Here is a 27,109-nt window from a genome sequence, read left to right as displayed (position 1 = left end):
CATTCTCGTGTGCAACGACCCACTGTAATGTAGCGATCTCGCGTCGTGGTGTCGTCGCGCGCAATTTTCTCGAAACCGTAAATTCCGGCTTAGCTCGTTAGTCCGGCTGTGCTCTTCCGTTTATGTCGCGACATGTCCTCGTATGCTAATACCTCAACAGCGCAGCACGAAGCAATCCTCCGCTGGCTAGGGGCGCGCTCGCACGAATGGAAGGCATGATCAAGGTAACGTTACAGCAAATTTCCATCCTGCCGTGCGCGGGGTTGCGCCACGACGCCGCAAGTGGCTGGTTGCGCGATGCCGCAAGATGCGCGGGATATGTTCGCCGGTGTGCTTAATTAACTCGGATAACTCATTACTGACACCCCTTCCTCGCGCCGTTCCGGTCTCTCGCGATATGACGTGCGTCTGCCTCGCTTATCAAGTTATCAACTTCAAGATACGTCGCGCGAAAAGCACCAAACGGCCGGAATTTTATCGGCTTGGCTAATCCCTTCGCGCTTCGCGTATGCGTTGCTTCATACAGGCTACTGTTATTTTAAAAACTCATATTGCATATTACGAATCACGCTTTAAAAGCCCAATGTGAAATGTAATAAATCCGCACGTATTTCGGGTGACAGATGAGTGTGCAATAGTGTACGTAACACGGAGACTATAACATGGAGAGAATAACATGGAGAATGGAGCTGTTTTTTTAGATGATTTCGGTCTAAAACTGCTGCAGTGCTGCTCTATCCTCGTTCTATTATTAGAGTAATTTTAGGGGCCGGGGAAACATGGATTCAACCTAATAAAATTACATATTAATCCTATTTTAAAAAATAGAGATCGCACGGTGTGAATCGCACGAGTGTGTCGGATTTTTCTAATTTAGAAATGTCAGTTTGCTTCATTATATTATCCACGTGTGACACATTTGTAAAAAATCTTGTACAGTGGACATGTATTTTTGTATATTACTATTTCCAGAAGGTTTCTAGTAAAATTCTTATAATTTTGAATGCATACTGCGCTCCCCACAAATAAAATATTGATAAATATTGATAAATATTGATAAATCGGAAGTTTCCAGTTTTATTTCTTCTCTTTTTTATGGCGCTTACGTGCTTTCTGTATGTTAGATCTTCAATTTAACTGCCGCGCTATTTTCTTCATGTTACGCGAAGAAACCGCAGAGGCACAGAAATACACTGCAGAAGGCCGATAGATACCTCATGATAGACGCCCGTAACGTTTCGTCGGAACTTTTTTACGGCGCTATCGTCACGTATGCACCTCCCTTACAGCATGCATCCCCCTCGTACACCAACAGACCATCGATTACGAAGTAAGAGTGTTCGCGAGACGCGCAGCAGCGTGCGGCGATGAATAACGGCGCGAAGAAAGACGGGCCGGGATGGGCCGGGGAAAAGACGGAGTACGGAAATTTCGTGCGTTCCTGGCCGTGACGGGACGGGCATTAATACACGCTGCCGTGAATTTACGATGCCGTGGAAAAGCAATATCTGTCGCCGCGGGGCGTGCGCTGCGTCAGGGTGGCCCGGCCGAATGTTCTGACAACCACCTGGCAATCCCTTCGATTATTCGTTCGCCCGCGTTGCAATAGCGTGCGCGAACCGACGGCACAATCAAAGTCGACCCCGTAAACCCACTGGGTTTTATTCCGCATCCGAATCCGGATTCACCCGCACCGTGTCAATCTCGAAACACGCCCGCTACGTCACGTCAACGTCCGCGCGAATCTCCCTGCGCTCGCATGCTACTGTGCGAAAGAACGAGTTTAATTCGCATAGGCATCCCTAAGTGGCTCTGAGTCGAACAAGGGGAACGTTAAAGGATAATCTGAAATTCAACGTTGGCATATGCCTCATACAGCAGAGCGAAGTTTCGTCGCGGCTTGTATGATCTTGTCACCTTCGAACGTGTAACGAACAAGAAATATTTATAATGTAAAAAACAACTGATAGTATATGATTTAATTTTCAAAGTCCTTATTGAATACGTTTTTATTCTAATTTAGTGCATTATGCGTGATTGTCATTTAGTAAATTTAGTGAATTACGCGTGATATTTTCAAAACTATTGCCATCATTCGTTTGTAGATGCAATTATATGAGACGCTGGGATGAGGAGATAAAATTTCATTTTATCTATACCTACAATTTGGATTTGGATACATCTCTGTCAAAGTGAAGCAGTCAAGAATTTGTGGGACAATATAACGCGTGAAAGTGTCTTATATCAAAAACAATTTCTTCAAATCAAATCAAATTTTGCGATCATACTTCTATAAAATACCTATACGTCTATTTCTGCAATCTGAATTTATTCATATCGGATTTATTACGGTCGCATTCTTTACTGCAGCATTGCGCTGTTATTTGAGTATTTCACGTAAGTGTTTATTTTTATTGTCCAATACATGACTATATTGCTAGAATAATTTTGGCTTATAAGATTTGTCCTAAAGATTTGTTTATTCAGGATGTTGAAATAGATTTACTTGGAACGAATATGACTATGTGCGCGCCCAATTTCTCTCAAAGATTTAAATATTTAATGAAAAATTATAAATCAAAATAAAGTTGAAGAAATTTTTGTTGCATCTCGATAATCGGATTTCTCCATATGCTTTTATTTAATAAGATTGAATTTACTTTTCTTCCGTCGACTCTGTTTATATCGGGATTATATTATATTAAAGAACGAGAAATCGCTTGACGTCCTGTCATCTCTCGCATCTTGTTCCGAGAAGAAACAACAGTATTATCAAATTTTTAAATTTCCTGCTGGCAAATCGAGCGATATAAATTTTCCGATCTATTTCTTTCTATCTTGTTCCTGCCGTTACCTCATCTCCTATCTCAAAATTACTAAATTTGAGTCGATTGGAACTTTCGTGGCACAATCGCGAAACGAGACGCGGATTTTAGTGTGGATTCAGCGGGATTGAAGCAAACGTCAGTTAACCTGGTATTTGCGGATGCATGACGTTATATTGTCAATCGAATCAGTTTGGAGCAACAGCGATGGTTTTTTTAGTCTGCTACTTAAAGGAGTCATTTTCGCATTGTCTCTTACGTCGTCGATGCGATTTATGAGCTGGTTATAAAGAGCTGTAATCGACAAGCTTATCCGCGAGCAGCACGATTTCTTCCCTTGTCTTCCCTTGCCAAAGGGATGATCTTGAAGATAATATTGCTATCATCGATCTTACCGGGTTACGTTTGATCTTCCCTTCCTGATGCACGATAGTATCCTACCTTCTCTTTCGCTTGCTATCTATTTATCTATCTTTTTGCTTCTCTCCACGGTTGTCCCTTTTCCACTTTCCTCGTCCGGGATCCCGCTTGATCTCTCACATAGGGACCATGTCGATCGATAATGCCGGTAGGGGCGCCAACTTCAGGGAACTTCAGGGGAGGAACAGGGGAGAAAAAGGATGATGCACGATAAATCGTTGTTCTTTGTACGATCGTCGGGAGACATACGTTTCGTGCTATTTGTTGTAGAAGCGAATTAAGTGCGCGCCATGCTGAAGTCGCATAGTAATTATATGGTAATTACGTTCCGAGAAAAATGTTACGGTTTTCTTGAAAAATTGCGCTATGATTAATCATGAGACGCACATCGATTCCAGGGAATTTTTAGTATGCGCTGTTTAAACGATTTTTCTTTTCAGTTAACAAGTAAATTGAAAATTTTTTGTTGCAGCGATTATTTGAATTTCTTATTCTGGTATAAATATACATTAAAATATTTTAAAAAAGGGAAATATATAAATATACGCGAAAAAATGGAATCCGATGGTCCCTCTTTTATTTACAGGAGAAATATGCAGATCCTGTACAGGATATACCGAGCGACGATTGCATACATAATTCTACACAGAAGTTTGTATTTCGTATTTGCGTTTTAATTATACGTGAGCTACATTGCGAATCGCATATAAGCTATATTTACCCGATATCCTTAACATCATAATTGGTTTCGATCGCGCGAAATAATTATTATATCGAACGGTCGTGACACGGAATTCACCACGCTGAGGTTAAAGTCCCTCTTCCTTCTTCACTCTCTCTCTCTCTCTCTCTCTCTCTCTCTCTCTCTCTCTCTCTCTCTCTCTCTCTCTCTCTCTCTCTCTCTCATTGGTACACACGCTCGTGCTCGTAAGCCGGAGCTGAATTCTAATAGATAGTAAATAGAACGTGTATTGCGGCTGTAGCATGAACGCAATCAGGATACGCTATCTCGTGCAAAGCCTCGCCGGTCATCTCTGCCTCATCCTCTTCCTCCCCTTTCTTCTCTTTCTCCTTGTATCTTTCTCCTTGTCGTTCTATGTCTTTCTCTTTCTCTCCCTATCTCACTTCGTCCCCACCTTCGGGATCTCGCTTTACGCTCGAATTTGAACCCTCGAGAAAATTATAGAGGTGGGTTTGTGGCGGTGCCGGCCAAGCTAATCCCACCGTATAATTAACCACCAGCAACCGTCCGGGTTCTCCCTGCCGCCGTACGCCATTACTCATGGCTAAGCTTCCACGAATGTGTGTACACGTACGGCCGTATACTCTTGCGCGCGATTGTCCTCCCGTCTGCCCCCGCTTCTCGCTCAACCACCCGCGCGCCGCGGAGAACGCGGGGGTTTACTCGTCTATATCCGCAAAAAGAAATAACTGCGCGCGGTTCGCCGGTGTATAGCGCCGCGGCGACACGTACCTGCCGCGCGCCACCCTCCCGAAAGGGTAGATGGGATGGCTATCGATTCACCGCGGTGGATGCGGTCGAACCGCGCGAACGCTCGGACGATCGTCTTCGGAGCGTGAAGCGTGTCGGAAGGGTCGGGAGGGTTCCCCAGACCTTTCGCGATGGCCGAAAAACCTGAAAAGCGCAAGGTGCACCCCGATTGTAATTGAACCACGGAGCGTAAAGCGAAGCTTGTTAGGTAGTGGTGAGAATAGGAGAAAGGGAGAGGGAGACGAGAGAGAAGAAGCGAATGAAACACAGCACTCTTTATGCCATTGACCATTCTACTTCTCGCTTGGCGGCCTACCTTAAAATCGTAATCAGCGGAATCATAAGTCGTAGCCGCGGTTACGATCGCTACTCATAACTTTCGGAGCTTAACAAAGTTGCAGCCAAGTTATTAAGAAATGAAGCTACTGAAGCGAATTATTGTGGTACGATCGAAACGTTTCACGTTCTTCATGCTTGAATATGAGATAATTACTTACTTGTATTTTATTTTGTGAGAGTTGAGTTTCTAGTACATTTGAATAAAAAGAAAAGTGAATTCTTTTATTGTTAATAATAATTGTTATTTTTATTGTTAGATAATTGTTAAGAATAATTGTAAAATAATATTTAAAGAACAAACTAAAACTAAAACTAAAACAAGCAATTATATATAGACAATAATCATATTATACGCAGATATTGAATCTGCGATTTTACTAGCAAGGTAAATGATTTCAGTAGTAAGAGTCAACAGTAACAGCCACGAGCAAAACCGATTCATGGACTGACCCTCATAACCGTTACTACTGTTGATTCATTAACGTTGCATTGCAAAAACTAAAATAAATTTGATGTCTGTAATTAACAAAGTCATTAATGATTCCTCTCGTACATTGTTTTCTTTTTTTCATGTATTTAAAAATTTTCCATGTGGACAATAAAACCTCATTATTGTTAATAAGATGTGTTATGGTATGTGGTATGTTAGTATGGAATCTCTTAATATTTTAATATTGATTCTTAATATCTTTATATAATCAATTTAATTGAAATAGTATTTAGTATACAGTAGAAACAAAGCGTTAAATTTAATATCGGTATATCATGTGTCGCAAAATGTACATACTCGAATCATTCCATCCTATTTATCCACAGCGGACGCGGATTAATGCGTTCCATGAAAGCGTAAGATGCGTGAAGGCATTTGGTCATTGCAAAGTGCATGAAATGTTCATATTAAGTATCGACGAAGCGATACCGCGAGTTTACCTGTTATTTCGATTGTTTAGTATTTTACGAGAACCTGTACCATCAGTGAACTATCCGAAATCGCGAAAACACGATAGTTAATTTCGTCACTGTTATCGTCATTGCGACTCGCGCGAGGTTACTCTCGTTATTATCGTGTTTAAACGGATGGAAAAGTTCATCGTTAAAGTCGGCGGAATTGCCATCGCCTGCCTCAGGCATTATTAAATTACTCGCTGACTTTCCATAGCAGCGGCCGCGCCATACATTCTCTGCCATTTTCCTCTTGTCTCTCTTTCCTTATCCGTTCGCGGATAATGTGACTATCCACCTGTAACAATACAATGTTTGCTTGCGATCTAAAGCTCGCAGGTGCGTGAGCGAAATATTTTCCTACGTCAAACGATCCTCGAATCGCGCACTCTGAACGACGCTCCGAGGCTAAAAGAGAAAATCCGGGGCTGGAAAAACTGGGATAACTACGCTGCCTTCGTTCGCGCGCGACGCGCGATAAGGTTTAATTATAAGGCGTTCGCAATCGAATGTGTATCTCGAGACCGCGACAAATGCACTTGTACGGCCGGCTACAACGTACGATCCATGAATAAATAACGTTGAGGGCGGCGCGATATCATTTAGAACGAAGGCGGGTATTTTTCACGTCCGTTCCTTCAGTCATGTCATATCGATCCATAAAATTAACCGAAGGCTGAAAATTTTACGCGCGTTACAAGTAATATTTATTCTCGATCGTGCACTGTTTGATTCACGTTTATCATGCGTGTGATCCAGCGTTGCTGTTATTTTCCTTCTTCCTCTGCGACGTGGCGAGATTATATTCCGCCGCTTTTGTGTAGATACGACAGATACCGAGTATCTTAAAAGTCATGTACAAGTTAAATTAAATATTCCACGGATAAGAGTAAACGAGGGCGTTATAATGAAACGTTACGTGAGCTGGAAGGAAATATAAAGATATCAAAACGTCATTGCAGAATTCACGGGGGAGTAATGGGAGATTCAAGAGTAAATGCGTTTTTGCTCCAGTCGCGCGCGAGTTTATTGCACATTTTGGCACGATGCTGACGTTTCTCCACGTTAAATAGCTTCAGCTTTCCAAAGACGGGAGACATCCATTCGTGCACGGTGCACGGCGAATACAGCCGCTCGCCGAAATTCTCGTCTCGTAGCTGTCGAACGGCGATACCTTATGAGGGCGGCTAGCGGGTGCAATCAAGGAGCACGACGGCTCTAATGTAGCGGCAAATGAAGTTCGTGATTTCGCTGCGGCGATTCGCCACGAGAATGGCGCGGTTGCACCGTGGCGCAATAAATGAAACTTGGAAGAAACACTGCCATTATGGCGGTCGCCGCGAAAGAAATACTTTAGCAACGCGAGCGGTCGATCGGAGTTATCGCGCGTCTACAGCCTGCCCGCACTAACGACACGGTCGTTATCTCACAGAAGTTCTCTTTCTTTTCCTTTTTTTCCAACGGAAAAAGAGCAACCCCTTTGGCGGGAGAGAATACAGGGCTTGAGCGATGCAGCTTAAGCGATCCCAGTAATGGATGGTGGAAAATAGTTTTCGTTATCGTTGCCATGACGGATGGTCCGCGTATCGGATGAACGATGCTTTGCCCATACAACCCGTCCCCGGGGTCCGTCGCCGATTTCTTAAGCCGTCTTCGGAAAGGCGCCGTCATATCGCAACGCTAAATCTCCACCGGCAAGGACTAAAGCTTGAGCGGTCTTAGCGCGACTCAACGGAGAGCCTGGGTCTCTCTCTCTCTCTCTCTCTTTCTCTCTCCCTCTCCCGTGGAAAATGTTAGAGTGGAAGATCAAGGGCCGGCCCGTACGAAGGAAGTAAATTACCGCGCTCATGAATTTTTTATGGACTGTTGCGATACCCGTCATCATCGTCGACAAATTCTCCGCGGCGCTCTTCGAACGGACTGGCTTAATGAGGCCGATTAAAAGTCGGATATCAAACGCGCGCGTTCGATCAGGCGACGAATATATAAATACGTAATCGCCGTGCTAACGAAGTACCAATTTCACGCGAGTCCATGGATCGATGAGAATTCTCTCTCTGTCTCTCTCGCGACTCTGTAGTACATCAGCGTGGTTGTCGGTGAAAAATGAAAATCTTATCTAACTCGCTATCTCGCGAAGGCGGAAGTATGGCTGATGAGATTACGGACGGCGCCCGTAACGCACGAGCACGGCCGAAATGACTTTTTCTTCGTGGTGTCACGTTTCCGCGGCGTAAAAGGTGAGATGATGGCGCGTCCACGTGTTCTCGCGCAGAACAAGATGGTAATAACGCGGTGAAGCGTTTAGAGCAGTCGGACCCGGGGTGCGCGTGCGTCCGCGAGCGCGTTTACGAGGGTTGGCGCGCAGTCGGCGAAACGAGCGTGGAGCAATATTTCGCGCGTCACAGACTGCCACGGCATTAAGTTCCGCTCGCAGGGTCTTTATTTACAGTGAACTGTCACCTTAAACGCGTGGCATGGCCGCGAACGGTCGTTGCGAGTCGCCACCGAGCGATGCGATTCGTTACGATCGCTTAAAGCAAAAGACAATTACGCGCGCGGAAACTGTCCCGGAGAATCATTCCTCTTTTGATAAAGGAGATGTACAGATTTTAGTTTCGTAAAGAGTTTATTGATTATGACTCTGAGAAGACGTGGCTAAACAGTATGCACATGTCTCGTCATATTGTTATACACGTTAATTAATTTTAATTGATTTTACTTAATTAAATACATTTAATTGGTTGCTTTTTATATGAGCTATTTCGAGAATTATTCTAGATTCGTCGTTTTCAGAATAAAACTTGATTAAAATAAAATATTTGATCATTATATTTCCATGTCATTCAATTTGCAAAATCTGCTTGATGTACAGTTGTTTATTCACTAAGCGATAAAATAAGAACATAATATGATATATTTTCATGTAATATGCGGTTCATCAATACTTTTTAATCTTTAAAAAGGTACATATTTTGTGCTTCACGAATTACGATTATGGGATCCTACGGTCGCAGAATATTCTAAAGTGCAACATCAAATATTATATGCGTTTTATAGCATAACAAAAATTATGCATGTTAATCTATTACTGCCAACGACGTAAGAACTTGTTAAGCCGCAGAGAGAGGCAAATTCTCTCTCTCCGTGATTACGCGCTCCACGTAAACCACATGCGACACGGCAATCTAGATGACGAAAATTCCGTATTATACGTGTGCTGCCATGCTGCACGTACAATTCGACTTCGAGTTAATACGAATAAACGCTGAATAGTACCTTTGAATCTAATAGTCACTTGCGCAGAGAACAATAGAATCTCCAGCGCGCCGCGAATCGTCGCCCCGACGCGGACTAATCTTCGGAGCTAATAGTCATTGTGTTCACGTTTCATAACGAATTATGCACTTACATAAATGCAAATTGTGTGTGTGCGCGCACGCGTGTAGGTATGTAAATTCTTGCCCACCAAGGTTGAACTTACGACAACTACACTCTGTATGTGTGTGTGCATGTACTTGAAACTTGCGGTAAACGCACTTTGAGACACTTTGTTTGTGTAAAATATGTACACAGCAAGCACGCCAGACATTTTCCACATCAAACAGCTGAATTATATATTTCCGACAGTAACGATCTTTTTGCTTCGAATAAATAGCGAATCAATTATCCAGCGCTCAAGAATATCGCGAGCGATGTAGAATACAAATTCGATACACTTTTGTTTGCTGATAGAAAATTCTAACGCATATTTCTTAGCGCTATGTTATAGCGTTTAATATTTATTTATGCGCATTTTAATTAATGAACGTCACGTTGCAAATTCTTCAATTCAATTTGCAAATTCTTCAATTCAATTTGCAAATTCTTCTTGATAAACCCATAAAGGGTTTATGCATCCCATGCGGGCAATGGATAGAACACGTTTTGGTGCTACACGTGAAATTCGCATGCATCGTCTGGTCTAAAAGGAACTTCCTGTTACGTTCCATTACTCCAACCTTCTCAGAGAAACAACGCGTTTCGCATTACCTGCGAGTAGTATTTCATTCACCGTGAAACTTTTGCGTTCTACCGATAACTGTCTGGTTACAGGCCATTCGTGACGCTTCAAACGTGGGACAAATGTACCCTCAAACATATGTGAGCGTAGCGAATGCTTTGATGCATTCCCATCTCTGGTTGTATCGCTGCTATCTCGTCGTATACTTTACACGACACTTTATCTCGCGTAAGGGGCTCTTTCGTTACACATAGGGGTTTTTTCACGCGACAATAGGCGGTTTGAAAGCGGTGATACTACGACCTAACGTTACGGCAACGGTAACGGGATATAGACAACGTTCTCTCACGAGCTCGCTCGAAAAATCTTACTGCTCGTGCACGCGCTTCCGACGCGCTCAAAGACTTTGAAGGGACGACCAAGTGTAACTGTCGTTTAGCCTTCTGTATTGTATTCCACGCACCTTTCCCGCATCTTAATGAGATTTACTTTAGATGCGACTGGCACGTCTTCCTGGCCTCCTCCCTCTTTCTCTCTGTCTCGGTAAACACCTAGCTAGGCCGCTGCGACTGCTACTTTTACTGCAACGTAAAGCGTATGTTTCCTTGGGAAAATGAGAACGTTTAAAAGGATTTTATGCCGCGGATAACGACGCAAATTCAGCAGATCTGGATTTATGCGGATGGGCGCGATTACGCGGGGGAAACGTTCTTTTAGTGGCAACATGAATTTTTATTCCCTAAAGAAAAGCCGTTTCATCGTACTCATACTGGCGAACATATAGACACAACGCGTTACGGACATTAAAGAGATCATATACGTTTAACAACGTCCCTTCTACGGATATTGATAAAGATTTCAGAATATTGGACAGGTGTAAAATAAAGAAGCAAAATTGTCTGTCACTTAGCGTGGGTCCTCCTCTGCCTCTACGTCATGCACATGCTATTTAGAAATCAGGTTTAACGACTTTCATCGTGTACCAGTAGCGCAGTCGCTAATTGCCGGCAACATTCCACCTTGCATTTCTCATAGTAAATGGCGAGCAGGCAATATTTCGCATCGGTGGACGCGTTAAGCTCGAAACAATCGCGTAGCCCCGGCCATATTTATCCAAGGGAACGAATGCCCGCCCCATTTGCAGATTGTAAAGATAATAGAGATGCATAGTCGTCGCTGTTCTGTGTCATCAATAATCCAGCGCCGTAACGCGGCCTGCAATTTGCAGGACATTAGCACCGCGGTCAGATTTCGGTGCTCTGTGTGCTACGAATGATGACTGATTTCGTTAATGTAGCGAGCACGCGTGCATAGCGCGCGGTTTCCGTGTCCTATTATGAAGCAGCCAAGAGATAAGACCGCAAATAATACGATCTGCGTGACTCTCGACGGCGCTGTTTTTGCAGTTTTTACATACATTTTTTGTCTTATTAACCTGGAATTGATTCGGCAGAAATATCCAGCAGAACATTTTGAGGACTGAGATTTAAAATGCGCAGCTCGACGAAAATTCGTCGTTATTATTCATACGTTTTTACTTTCCTTTTATCTAGACAACCTTTTTGACACATTTTAACAATTTCGGGACCAAGAAATCTGTTTTTGTCCGTATAATACGTGTGAAAAGTAAAATTGGAAAGCAGCAGTGAATGCATTTTAAAAATTCGGAAAATAGCGCTTTTCGAACGCAATATTTCCCGGTATCTGGCGAAAGGGTGGTACGTTTTCCATTTGTAAAACAGGTGTGTCGCTAATTGTTCATATAAAACGGGTTTTAAAAGCTTCGGCGCTATGAAAGAGTATTACTTGCCGATTCCCGGCTGGATCGCGGATAGTTAATTTGATTCGCTAATAGGCGTTGTTACGTAACTAAGCTCGGCAATTAATCGTAAAAGCTACTCAAAATTCCATCGCTGCGTAAAGTGTTGCGGGTGTTAGTCAGATTCGCACTCAATTAACACACTTGCGCTTACGTTGCGCGCGACTCCGCGGCGGAGGCGACATTATGGATTTTATCGCGGCGGCCGCTAATTGCTACTGAAATTTATCTGGCGCCTCCATATTCCACGGGATATTACTACGGTGCTGCAGTAGTAGTACTCGAGATCATAACTTACTGTCCTAAATCAACACGCTGTTCTCCGCGGCGCTAAAACGCGCGAGAGTTGGTGTCTCGTTTGATTTTGCTGGCTAACTCGCAGAGTAACTCGCTAAATCAAATACATTTGTCTAACCTTTTTTCTCTCTTTACATAAAGTTCCGGACAGTCGGAAGATGTGGGATATGAACGAATCACAATTATGAGAAGCAGAAACGTTAATCTTTCGCGAAACGCCTCGGTGCATGAAATTTCCTAAGCGAGAATCGGTAGTTTCCATGCGACTGCAATACCATAACTTATTCAAATGAATAATTAACTGTTTGCTAACTAATGACTGTGTGAAAGTGTGAGAAATAAGAGAAGAATGCTGACGCGACGAATATAAAAAAAGAAAATTTCTTAGACTTTGATGTTCATTTTTAAAGATTTTTGCGCATCTTTTATTCAGATGGAAGCAGACGCTGAAAGAGATACGAAAGATATGTTCTAGCGTAGCGTGTACAGGAAATTCACTGTGTGTAAAGGAAATAGTGCGATAGAACGTGGAAAAAATGAGCAACTGAAAAGAAAATGAAAGGAGGGTAAGCGAAGCGGGAACGGAAATACCAAGAAAGAACAGAAAGCGATATGGTAAATAAAGGGGGAAAAATTAAAGAAAAAAAGAGAAAAAAGTGAAGAACTAACATGATGCGACCTGGCGTGACGTGAGAGAATAAAAACTAGGAACGGTCTGAAGGGAAAGGAGATTGAAGAGAAAGAAGAAAAGGAGCGAAAGGGGGTGAGTTGAATTAGTTGGAAGTAACCGGTACAAGAAGAAGACAAAGGACGGCGATTCGACGAAGGAGTAAGCCGCTCGCTCAGATTAAGCATCTTAATCACCTACGAGCAAAACTGCAAATTGCGCACTCAGGCGAAATGAAAGCGACAGCGAGTACACGCGCGTAAGAGAGGTACGACGCGTTTGGAACAAAAAGTTCCCAACGGGCTTGAAGTGGGCACAAGGAAAGGGCGCGATGAACGGTAAAGGGCGAGCGGTCGGAGGGAAAAGGTCAACGAAAAAGTCAAGAGCAAAGGACACAAGCGACACGCTCGATGAATCGGAGATGCTGCGCGCGAATGAAACGGCACGAGTTACATTACGCTTAGCTTAGCTTAGGGGATATAAATCTGGCTTTTTGTCGCGGCGACGCTGAAACGTTATGTATCGCCGTTTTAATCTCAGTTCCGTAGCTTTAATGGCAGGCATACCGCGCGATTAAAAACGAGCTCGGCCTCCGAAACTATCGCGATTACATTAGTAATAAAATTTTTACCACGGAAACTTCGTATCCTCTGTACATGCGAGTATGCTTCACCGTTGCGCGCGCGACCGCGATTTATCATTCTAATTTAAAAGTTGATATTTAGCCAACTTTTAAAAACGTTAGGTAACATACTGAAATAGTTATATATTACAAGCGATTTTTATTTTCCTCCTTTCCTTTTTTTATATTTTTCCCAGATGCACCTTACCTTCGAATATATCGCATAAATTTATACGATGGAAAGGATAATTAAGTAAGCCCACGCGCGCCAATGTACTCTGCTGACAAGTAGGTTAATCTGTTTTTGCATAATAATTTTTTCGCATGTGTCGCCTTCATTATAGCAGCTGCAATCTCGTCTTTTCTAGTATCTTGCTTGATGATATATGACTGAGCCACGTTGGCGGTTGTCGCGCCGATGAAAATTTCTATTTACAGAGAGCTCTCGCTTCTCGCGAGAAGAAACATAACACACACGTTCGCGAATGTAGAAAATTTATTTCCATAATGCAAGTTTCAACGTCAAAACAGAGAGTCAGTTTCAATCCTCTCGGGACGTATGATATTAAAACTGACTCCTCTGACATTGTAATTTTCCATTGCATCTCTTGTAACACGACGAATAAAATCAGGTCAATCAGAATATTGTCGTATACAATAACATGCAATGCATTAATATCGACAGAGCCTCGATGAAAATATCATGAAAACGATAAAGAGTCTAGAGCAAATAATAACAGACCATACGCGCGATTTCTATATTTCCATTTTGTTATTTAAACGCGTAATGACTAATGTGAAGTATATTTTTTTATCTTTATTTCGATATAAATGTAGATATTATTTTAATTTTGGATCTACATATTTTCCATATATATAGAAAGTAATATGAAAAATTAAACTGCAACGTAACACTGCCATGTTTTATTTCCATTATTAGCAACAATCTGCATATTGCGTTGCTGGCGTCCTTTCTTACCGCGTGGATATTGGAATCAACGTTAAATGACGCCGACAAAGAAGAGTTTACAACGTTTCTAATCGGACAAATTCTCCGCCGAGCACTCGCATAACGGCCGCTCGTCAACTTCCGGCATTCCGCACAAAACGCCGTCACGAGACTCGCTCGCTCGCTGCGGAATCGTCGCGTACACCGCACCTTTTTACCCCTTACCGAGATTAAAGTCCTCCGCACTTTGTCCAGAAAAGGGTCTGGTACTCATCGCTAGTCCGTCGCGTTCACGTTTCGCGCGAAACGTTCTCGCGAGCGGAAGTTAGATGCTGGCGAATAAGCCGACGAATAATTTCTTCAGCGCATATTGGGTCAAACTGAAGCAAAATTAGTCTCGAAGATGAAATGCGGGGCGGTTATGGAGAGCGGTGGTACGGGGGGAGAGGAGGATTTGCGCCACCCTAACGAGACTCTAATCTTCTTCCACCGTTAAGGCTCAGGACAGCTCGCTCAAACTTTCGTCTCGTGTACTGGGTAATTAAAATGTTAATTGAGAAATTAGATAGTTAAGAAGAAGGCTCGTGCTCGGCGTATACTTCGGTTTCGCTCGCGCGTCGTCTGTCTTGATTAACCCAGCTCGGAGATCGAATTTCGATCAGATATGATTAATGCGAATGGAGCGCCCAGATGAGGTGGTTTCACGAAAGACATTTCACGAGAGAGCAGCACGAAGTAATAGCAATTTTTGAAACTGTTTTACGAATATGTAATGTTATACACGTATGCAATGCGTGTAATATGTACGTAATACATCAGAAATTGCTCATAATTATGTTATTACTAGAATTATATGTGCTTAGTAAATAACATATGTTATATGTAATTATATATGATAATGATACATGATGTTGTTAGTATTATTAGAAATTCGAGATCTGTTGAAAATGTAACGTTGCGCTTTTCTATACGCTATTTATGTCATAATTTAAATACTATGGAGGAGGAAGGGGTTAAGGCCATAAATGTATATAAGAAATATGGGAAATAATTTGCACAAAGTTGAATAAAATACCGATTTTATCTAAACTTGTGCACATCACGTGCTGCGAATGTAATTTCTCGGTCATCCACGGGAGCAGTTTCTCGTTTAGGATTCCTATTTCGGAAATTAGTTGGAAAATTAGTTTTGGCCACCGGTTTACCACGAACTTTTGAAATTGGTAGGTTGGGCGGGCATGACTGGGGAACATGGTTTTCTGTCGTCGACGAGTCACCTCGTACATTGTCGAGTTCTAATGTTATTACAGTTCATTCCGAGCGGCATTTCAGCGTCGGTCAGCGATGAAATGTCGATGAGGAATTGTTATCTTCCGTTAGAGCCGTCTAAAAGGCCATTTCTCACTTTTTGTTGCAGGTTGGACGACGAGAAGCTGGATCTCATTAACGTAAGTAATTTTGATAAGGCAGAACATCAGCTTAATTAAATGGTTCACTTAATAATATAGAACAGAAATTATAATTATTCAGAATTTGACATAATAAATCTGCAAAAATTATTAAAGACATACAGTGTTGAGGAAAGAGAGAGAGAGAGAGAAAGAGAGAGAGATTGCAATGTCAAAATGACGGTATAAATACTTATAACTGATGAAACAGGAAGAACGATATTTGAACAATGCAATTATAAAAGCATCATTTAATAATTCAATCCATTACCATTGTTTAATATTTAAAAAATATTTTATATTATCCGAACTGGAAAATGGCAGCTTACATACATAATTCTAAAGCAGCTAATAATATAATAAAAGCTTTATTAAATTATAGACGCTATATATTATCAAATAATTTTGATCAGCGAGGCAATGTGTAAATAAAATTCGAGAGGCAGGATACATTTTTGAAATGATTATTTTATAATCGTATCTCCTTTGCGTATGATCAATTAAAAGCACTGCGGCATTAACTCCACGTAATCGCGTAAGCCGTACGATTTCGTCGACATTGATCGACGTCGATATACGGGATGGAAATGGACCATGGTGGAACTACGCATTCCGCACTGTATCAAACGTGGCCGGCGTCATGGCGGCCTAATGCACCGCGTCGAGAGCATAACTGTATGCGCCAAATAACCGGAAATTACCGGGCGCATTTCAATCAGAGCCGGCCGGTAACGTCCGTCGCATAGTCCGTCGTTTGTTCCGCATAAATAGACGTCATAGTCCGTATGATAATCTCTCAAATCGACCCGGGAAATCTCGGGGAATTGTCGGCTTCTCCCCGGAGAACCGCTTTTCCGGCGAAACCATGGTGTATGATCTCCATATTTTGCGGAAAGGGACGCTCGTTTATCACTAACACGTACATTGCGATCATCTTCTTATCATATCGATATATCGGCTGTATCGTGAGGATCGATAACAGAAATATAATCTTCCGAAAAAGAAAATCCTGAAATAATTTCGTTAGAAAAGATATTGACGGAAGCGGAATTGAAAAAAAGGTAAAAGAAAGAAAAAGAGATATTATTTAATCATTAATTAACAGATTTTCGTGAGGATCTCAGTTCCTCGCGAATGTAAATAGATTATTCTAATATTCTATAATAGTTTTCAATTAGTTCCGTTTTAATTTGTACTTTTATAACTGTGGCGGCATGCAATTTTGTAAAGTTGCGACGAATATTGATCTCAATTAATTGTTTGGTATAGAAAAATTGAAAATAAACTCAAAGTTGTCGTAGACAATTAAAGCGTTCCTCGAAGAGCGTAACTTTATTGTTAATCTGTACATTTTACGCTACTGTTAATACTATGCACTGTTAATATGTTTGACACATTCGTTTACATACGCGCGCTTAAATGGTAGGATTACGTCAGATTCTGCAATAGCACAAGTGGCATAATAACGACATATTGCAAAATTTGTTTTTTCCTCCTACAACGCGAATAGAATATAGATTAAAATGAGAGTATAAACGGGAATTTGCAATGCAAACAATTCGGATTGGTATTATGTACATAGTGGGCGCGATTGAATATTGAAAATGATATTCTCCCGTTTATCCTTCCATGTCGCATCGTATGCAGTTGCACACGCTACGAAATTGCGCACTTAAACGGGATAGAATGCCGCGATACTGTGCAGCGCAATGCCGCAGATTTATCTCGATTGTGCACCGCTATATTTACCGGTACGTCCCAATCGCCGTGGTTACGCAATACTTCGCGTGTACTGCAACAAAACAATCGTCTTTGACTTGAACGAGGCTACCTACATTTACCCTCGTGCAGCAATTGTACTTCGCACGGAATAGGGGCGCAGTTCATTAAATCTCCCTTGTGGTCGAATGTTTCAGCGAACCACGATCTAGACATCGTATATAGCCCTCTGATAAATATCCGTTTACACAAAACGGCGTTCTTGCGCAATGTGGTGTTCTTAAAATTAAAAGGAATTAAAATGTTAATATTTTACGTGTGACTTTGTTGAACGCATTGCAGAAAGAAATGAGATTAATACGTTCCTTTATCATTTTTCTTCTCCATAACATGTTTAAAAAGCTAAAAACTTAACTCCTAATAAAAATAATTTTGATCAAATTTTTTGCTCTTTCGAAGATTTTCAGAAATCATTTAATTTTTTAAATTAGTGTTTTCACATGGACGGTAGGATCGTCGATAAGGAAATCAGTCGAGGAGATTCATATTTTGTCATCAACGCAAATGCCACGAGGTCTTACTATCGAGAAGTCTCCATTTCATTTTCCTGTGTGATACGAGCATTGAGTATGTGCAATCTCAAGAGAGTGCCTTACTCTGCAACCTTCCGCTTGCGTTTTATTGCCGAGCCGTTCTTCCTCCGGCTTGTCGAACTGCTCTCTTGATTTTCAGCCACTTGTTTTCATCGCGCTTGCCTCTCGGACACTGCCTCCCACGAGTGCTTCCTGGATCCGTAAGGACCTTCCTATCCTGATTCGTGGACATACGTTCCGTAACATGACATTAGCCGAAGTGAAATCTCCGAACACTTGTGCTCGCGACTCGAAAGAATGACACATCGATAGTAGATTGTCATGAAATTAATAATAATCACCTGAGTTTTGAGTTGTCGTAATCATCGTGTAATTTACACTTCCCCGAAAACATCCATGAAACATTTATTGTCATAACGATTTTACCAGGCGGCCTCATTTAAATAACCATATGTTCCACATTTTTATTATTAAAAATGCATGAAATGCATTTTTCCATTGGGACGCCGGACAGCGCAAGTCCTTCCATTTGCATATCATTTTACAGTGTATGCGATGGTGATCTCAGGGGAGTGTCCACGCCACAATCTTCTCCATGTGTCATATTGCCGCTGAACGACAGTTCCGGATTGTCCTGGAAAAAACTCACTCTTTTTTTATCCCGCTTCTTCTCGAATGGAGGATATCCTCCAGGAATAATTCTCAATTTATGTAATCCTCTGTTTCTCCTGTTTCCAACAGAGATTGGAAGCAAACATTAGTGATGGTACTTTATTCTGTTAACGTAGCCTTACTGAGAAAACTGCTGTCACATGTACTTTTGTATTGTTGTAGCTTTTCACAATTTTATAAACGCAGACAAATAACATCTACTTTTGTTGCATTGTAATAGTGCTTCACAATTAAATATAATTAAACATTCTTTCTTTACAACTTAAAAAGTGATTATATAAATTATAAACTATATTTTATAATTTGTTTGAAGCTAATATCTACGAATCTTTTTGCTGGCGGTTTTAATTCCGATATTTAATTCCGCCTGTAATTTTGTAACGCATTAGAATTCCTTGTCATTGCAAATAAAGACATGAGTGTGAAATATGCTGTAATGCATTACGATTTACAGTAATGGATTACGGTTAAATACGAATTACGTTAAAGAACTGATCTTCTAAAATATGTACGATTGTGCAGTTAACTCGGAAAAACTTTTACGAAACTTTCGTACTGAGTTTACTGAAAGCTATATCTCTGAAACAATAACAGCTGACGCTCTTACAATTTAACGGTGAATTATGTTATATTCTATGCTTTATATTACGCTTTGTTACTCATGTGGTTCTCATTATATTATATGATTCGAAATTACTCGAATTTCACTTTTACTTATGCGAACGGTTATTAATACATAACAGTCGATATTTTTTTTTAATTTGACTTTTGATTTGACTTAATTTGAACTTTTTAATTAATTTTTTTACTATCGCACAATCTCTCGCATCGCTATTATTGACGGTGAACAATTTTGTCAAGAAACTATCATAAATGGAAACTTGTTAATGAATTTAGCTTTCGTAAATGTAATTCTCGCGAGGCAATTTAAACTGAAGCGTTATTGTATTTAGTTATTTATTCAGGGACGAAAGGGGTGCAACCGACCCATTTATAACCATTATCTGGTATCAGAGGAACAGGCCGATAGGAAGGTTTTGTCTTTACGGCGGAGGAACGCCGTCAATAGCGAATTTTACAATGATCCTGTATAACGATCGCTTTTCATGCCAAGAGTTCGATCACGGAAAGTTTTGCGGGCGTGCACACGAAGAAGGCGTGCTCCGCGCTATCCTCCCGGCATGTCCTTTTCTCTTGGAAAGTACGAAAAAAGGAAGTTTCGCTCGGCGAGAAAATCTTTACCCTCGACTCGTGAGACAATGGCACGGTTCTTTCTTTCGCGTCGAGATCGATGAACGTTATGAAGAAAGATGGCGTGATCGCCCTGTCGCCTGCCCTATTATATATGTTTTGTCGCGATAAGTTTTTCCGAAGATCTATTGTATATCCGACATGATGACACATTTATCTCGAGTCTTCTCGTACAACAAAGTCCAATAAATAAGCTCAGCTTTGCGGAGGAAGAATCTTTGTCTTATCACACGACACTCTTTGCTACTTTCACAACAAAATTACACAAAATCTTATCTATACATATGTAAAAGACAACGAAAAGTTCTTAATATCATCTTAACAACGTTAAAAATTTTAACGGAGAAACTTCATAATTGCTGTTATGATTGTAAAAGAAATAAAAATGTTATAATGCAAGGATTGCTGACGAAAAAGGAATAGTTAACAAATTAGAAATGTTATTTGAATTGATTCTTTCATCACATTAAACTCATCTACTTCCAGCTACGTGCGTTTCATCTGAAGCATCGCCTTTCGTGATTATTGAATGAATCCAGCAACAAAGCAACACAATGTCTGGAACGGTTGTCGCCAATATGTACATACTTTGTGCTATCACTTTATACTGTTTCTCTCTTTATCTTTCTATTTCTCTCTCTCGCATTTAGCTCTGACGTTAATACGGCGAATTATACGCAAACGAGTTTCAACGTGAGTGCGAACGCGGAAACGGATTTAAACGATCCGTATTAGCGCAACAGTTATATTTTACCAAATGAATATTCATATTCCTCTTCTCCCTATCTCACGATTAGCGTTATTGTTATATCTCTGCAATACGTTGTCTTGATATTAACGTTTAATCGTTGTATTACTGTTGTGTCGGCTCATTACAAACTGCTGTTAATCGTTACTATTATGTTTCACTCCCTCCATTTCGAACGTTTTGTTATTCTTCTAAATAAGTAAAAAATCCTTATTGTGCTTTTTCTTCCCGGCATTCCGAAGAAATTTATTCGACAACGATTATTATACGTTAAAGTGACAATTATTTGATTATTCAGATTATAAAATGAACACATTTATGAAGTTGATATTGCTAAATTTTATAGACCTTACTGTTCTTTTCATAGACAAATCGCTAATAATTATCTGACACTTATTTAGCATTTACTTAAACGTTTATTTAAAACGGGTGCAATAATACAATTCTGTTTCAAATACCATCGATTGCTTTCTTATGATAAAGCATTTTTAAAACTGGTCAAGTTATTCTGTGTAATTTTGCAAATGACATAATTTCTTATTATTTGGAGCGTATATTAAAAAAGAAATATGAAGCGGTACAAAAAATTTTTTTAATTTACGTTACACAATTGAGATATTTTGCAGTTTGAGTATTTTTTACTTATTTAGTATTCTTTATTTTTATATATTTTATATAATAAAGAATAGTACAAACAGAATAACAAACATAGAATAACAACAAAATAACAAACCATGTTAAAAATCCGTATTTTCTTTAAAATCAAATGCCAGATTTACATCGATCTTCTTGGAAGTAATATTCACGTCAGTGAACAACACGATTTTATACTTCGAGGATTTATTATATCTTTTTGTGAACAGTACTAGTGGACACGTTGGCGTATTCACAAATGGTTGTCAAACACGTGGTGAAAACGTAAGCTAGCGTTTTTGTGTATTGCTGTAACATACATTCGCTTTACCTTTTAGGTGATCCTCGCGATTTGATTCTGAAACGGATTTGCCGAAAAGCTGTACGTGCACGGATTCGCCACTAAAGTTTGTTATCGAGAGTTCCTGTCGGCATGTCGCCTACGCGAGGACTCTAAAGGAATTATATTTTTGCAAATCGCGTTTTGTCCGCTTACTCCCTTGCGTTACCTGTGCATCCATGGCAGTATGATCTTACACTGCCATATATACTGCCATATATATGTGTACATATATACATATGTATATATGACACGTAGCGAGGAATTTAATATTGAATGAACAACAGCCTTTCAATTGTGGTTTCTTTACGTTTATCTATGCTTGAAGCGAAAGGATATTATTTTTATGTATAAAGTTATTTTTATATATAAAAAGGAGCGATTTTTCATGAGCAGTATGAACGATATATTTTCATACAGTTGCGATTTATAGATGACAATGGTGAATTTTGGATTTCGGCCAACGGAAGCGGAAACATATAAACAAAGTGAAGCATTTGCAAGCAGATGTATCGATTCATGTGTTATCGAGACACATGTCACGCAATAGTCTGTTTCACATATATAAAAATGCCGAATTTTCCGCGCAACTCGCATTCTCCACTGCAACGAGCTAAATCGTCTATAATAACTTTTTTTTATATTAATTTATCGTATAATTGTTTCGTATGAGTAACAATACGAACAGAATAATTAGTCGAGATTTTCAGCGAGCGTATCGTATCATTGTGATATTTAATGGCAGGTGCAGCATGGAATAAGAGCTGATTATATTAATGCAGTAAATTGGATTTTTATTCAACTCCAACGTCATCAGCGTGATTGGATTTAAGTCGTGAATGTTGACGACGACTTTGTCCTATGTGATATCGCAGTAGCGGTATCTCGATGACGGTAGATAGATTAAGCCGCAACAAGGCAAAATTAAATAATAATTTGTAACCAGGCTCAAACTCATGAATACGTTACGCACGTGCTTGGCACATGAAAACACACCGCGTGTAATATACTCACGTCCACAAATTCCCGATAGCAGTATCGCGAGGAGTACACCCTTCCTCTTTTTACCTTCATTTCTGTCCTGTTGATTTTATTTGCGTATACGCGTTGCGAATGAAATAACACGAGCTGAGCGTGCGAGAGCACTGGTCTGATCAATGGAAATAATTAGCCGGATAAAAACGGTAACTTGACAATTCAGTTGTTTTGTGTAAACGGCCCGGGTTCGCGAAAACTCGCCAACAAATTTATTCCAAAATAAATTTTACAAATTGCAGGACGCGTTAACGCGATTGCGACTGAGTGTTTGCAATTTGCTGACGGTGCGAACGAATTTATAAAGTAGATAATGGGCTCGGATAAATAGACGGAAAATGAAAATCAGGTCATATCCGGCTTCGTCATTGTTCATTCACGCACCTTGTCACGTGGCACTTCCGATTTAATTGTTTTCGTCTACAAAACGATTGCAGAATCTTTTGTATTACAATGCGTCGAGTTTTTAGATGTATCTAGCATCACTGAGTAAACTATTTTTATGAAATTCTTTATATTTATTCAATATTTTTACGAAAAATTCTTGTTTGATGTATATGTAATGACGGAGTTATTATTTGTCATATAATCTGTTTTGATTTGTCGACGGAAGAAAAATATAATCGTCTTTAAAGTCACTTTGTCCCCGTGTTCTTCTCCCAATGATCTTAGAAATAATATATTTATTGAACACGTAATTTATATAACAGTTATAATATTCTCTTTACCTGAAGACTATCGGTTGCGCTCACCTTTTTAGTTCTGTGCGGCAAAGCAGGTTCCTCTCGTAAAATACAATTTCCGATACTATGGAAGGAAAGCCGTTTTCGCAAGGGCAAGCAAAGTCGTGCTTTCTCAAAAGCTCTTTACCGTCTTGATAGCTGATACCATTAAGAGGATCACGTGCGTATGTATACGTGCGCACAAAAGAAAGAAAGAAAGAAAAAATCGAGTGTAATTTATTTTATAATACCACAGTTGTGATCTATTTAGATATTATAATTTCTGTAATGAAGATAAATTGTGTGTTACACGTTGAAGAAATATTCCTGTATCATCGCACAGTGATTTAAATCCGTACGTTTATCACACGATGGGATAATACATAGTTTAAAGTCCGCGTATATACGAGGTTTATTAATCCATGTAAATTCGTGCGCGCGAGAACTTAGGTAGACAAATGATGCTGTTAAAACTTAGGACAGCTATCGGCGGTCGAGGGAAACCAGATCTTAATATCTCGCATGTGTTTAATGACGTGCGGTTGCAGACTGTCACGATGTGACGTCTGGAACTCTAACTGGAGAGTTGTAATAATATACCGACTCTCTCTCGCTGCAATATCTCCGTTAAATTCAACCACTTGCGATATACGTGCGCATGAATATCTCGTCCGGACTAATTTCATGGTAACATTATTATTTGTATTGTTGGAAAACAGCTTCTATTTATGCATTAGAAGATGCTATCAAATATAATAAAGGAAGAAGAAACGTTCTCACGTAACAACAGTAAATAAACATCTTAAACATCTTCGTCTTTGCATTCATATTCTCAGTGGGCAGTCATATATTTTCAATTATACAATTAGTATCAGTTAATTTATTCTGATAGCCTCAGGACGTTTCGATCTGTTTTTGTTCGTAAGAGATGCTTGTATGTAATTAATTAACGTTTCTGTCACGTTGCACTTTACAGCCAAGTCAAGTTCGTACCAATTGCCGATATGGGTCTGAGCAATCCGTCTTCCCACTTACGGATTACTTTCTTTTACTATTTAGTCGCCAGAAAGGTTGCGCCCGGTGCTCGCACCATGAATAAAGTCCTGGTTATCGAGATCGTAAATCGCGAGGAGCAATGCCGCGGCCGTTCACGCTCGCGGACTCAAGTGAAAACGAGTGCGAGGTCAGCTGTGGTATTCGTGCATTGCCTGGCCCTTGATTTATTCAGAAAATTTTCACCGCGATACGATTCCTCCCTGTCCGGCTTTCGCGCGGTATAAGTCGAATAATTGCCGCCCCCAAGGAAGTAAATGAATCTAATTGCATCTAAAATTTAAATGGGCTCTTGGCATTTGCATTTAATACCGACGTCTAACTAGCTGTACGAAGCTCGATAAAACAAGACCGGCTGCGATCCAAAGTCCGCCTTCAACGTGGCCGCAAGATTCGCCACCCTAAACAGATTCTCTTATAAGGGCGCACTAGCCATTTGCGTTTATATCGCTGCATATTACCCGATTGTACGATATGCAGAGTTATTTCGAACATGTTGGAAGACCAATTGGTCCATTAGCGAAGCAATCATGTGGCGTAGCAGCGCAAAAAGGCGATTCCTCCTATCACATGTGCGAGGATTTAAATTAATTATCATTCTGATAAATTTATGTATATACATTGATAATGCAGACATAAAGTCATCTTCCTATTCGATGATGGAAACGTAATTATCCATTTCGGAACGAATTCTTTCTTTTATTTCTGTTTGATATCAGAGCAATACATGCTCTTAATATGGATCTACACGGGGAAATCTATGAAGCTTTCCGAACTTTTGGGTTCTTAAGCAAGGTTTGCCGGAATGAGAGATCTTGATCGAGCTCATACAGAATATGCCGTTACATACAGTCAACTCTTTGAACTTTCGCGCAGTTCGAAACAGTATTTCGACGAGGGTCGATGTTTGGCAAGCGATAGCGTGGTTATGCTGGAAACTTGCCGCTTGATTGCTCGCACGCAGATACGCTTTCGAACATGACACGAAAGGAATTACTTCATCAACGACGTAACATCAAACTTTGGCCTGTCCCCGGGAGTCTATCCCGGGAGCTGTCGGTGGATGTCCCAATACGAACGGCTACTTTGATTGCTCCAACGACCGGTATGTCGAAGCGTTAAAATAGGTTGCTCTAACTCATACGATAAACAGCTGGAAGGGAAGTTCTGGATGGACAGAATCGTGAAGCTACCGCAAAGACAGCAAATATTGTAGTAATAGAACAAACTAGAACATACTAGTGCATACATGATTGAATAAATATTTATACACATTATATAATAATTGTCTTACAACCCAATATTTTAATTATTATTACATGTGATAATGCTAGAAATATTTAATATAAAGTAAATATAATTTTGTCATATGTGTGTGACAAAAATATTTATTTTTAAAAAATTCTACAACAGTAAAGATATTTTTAATGATTATAAACTAATAAACGACATGCAATAGTTATACATGTAATTTGAGTTTAATTACCTAATTAGTATTAAAATTCGAGTATTTCAAACCTACCAATATTTCGGAAACATATTAATATTACGATTTCCAGATTGTAGCTTGAAATTTACCGTTTATTATCGATTAATTCAATAAACAATACGATATGATTTGAATTTGATATGTACATATATATTTATTATGTTCCTTCATGTGATGATTGAAATTTGATCAGTACATATTGTAGAAATCCGATAAAAGCTCGAAAGCAGAAGTTATTATCTAATGCAGATACCATTCCAGTCAATCATATGTAATATGTAGGGGAGACCGGTGTCGATTGTAACAAAAATACAATAACATTTTTTTCAGTAAACCGTTCGCAATTTTTGTTTCACATTTTTTTGGAACAAACCTTCAAGTTTGGTGCTACTTATCAGATTTTTATAATATAGCTATCGGGAATCGTCTCGGAATATATTCCATTTTTATCATAGTGCGACAAGCGTTACTATCGACACCTCTCTGGTGTCAATTGTAACAGGGCTGGTGTCAATTGTAACAAATACTTTTATTATAAATAATATCGAGTAAACATTGAAATAATGAAACGAGAACAATGAAATAAACGAACAATGAAGCAATAAGAACCAAACAAAACGAAATTCTAAAAACCAAGTGAAACATAAACAAAAATATTAATCAGAAAGACAATTAATACATATAAAAGAAACATTTTTATCAGTGCAGCTGAGATGCGCCCATTTCTTGCATTTTATGCACTGAAGCCATTCTTCCTTGCTGTTAGAATAACAGTCATTACATATCAAACAGAGGGTATCTTCCTCATCTTCAAATGATGTATAGATGTCAATTGTAACATCCCAGTAAATAATGTTACAAACGACACCGTTTTTCATGTTACAATCGACACCTCTATGCCATTTCCGAAATTATCCTGTTATTTTCTTATATGTTTCTTAATCTAAAATATTTAACCTACACAATAAGATAGTTCAGGCAACATATAATAATGGGCTGTTATCGAATTTTGAATAAATACAGTAACCTAA

At 39.9% G+C, this 27,109-nt stretch overlaps 1 protein-coding gene across 4 annotated transcripts in view; it reads left to right on the top strand.

Annotated features, from left to right (window-relative positions):
• The window catches only part of LOC105285030 (leishmanolysin-like peptidase), a 257,668-nt gene that overhangs the window by 185,429 nt on the left and 45,130 nt on the right, over window positions 1–27,109 (top strand). For 3 of the 4 annotated variants that reach the window (XM_026975485.1, XM_026975486.1, XM_026975487.1), the window contains one exon: window positions 15,793–15,823. In XM_026975485.1, the coding sequence (XP_026831286.1) occupies window positions 15,793–15,823 (31 nt within the window). Of the gene's footprint in view, window positions 1–23; window positions 225–15,792; window positions 15,824–27,109 lie in introns of those variants that run through there. The other variant, XM_011348951.2, reaches the window with a different exon arrangement.

This window comes from Ooceraea biroi, chromosome 2, assembly GCF_003672135.1.
Source record: "Ooceraea biroi isolate clonal line C1 chromosome 2, Obir_v5.4, whole genome shotgun sequence".
Lineage (NCBI taxonomy): Eukaryota > Metazoa > Arthropoda > Insecta > Hymenoptera > Formicidae > Ooceraea > Ooceraea biroi.
This window is presented reverse-complemented; position numbering and strand designations above follow the sequence as displayed.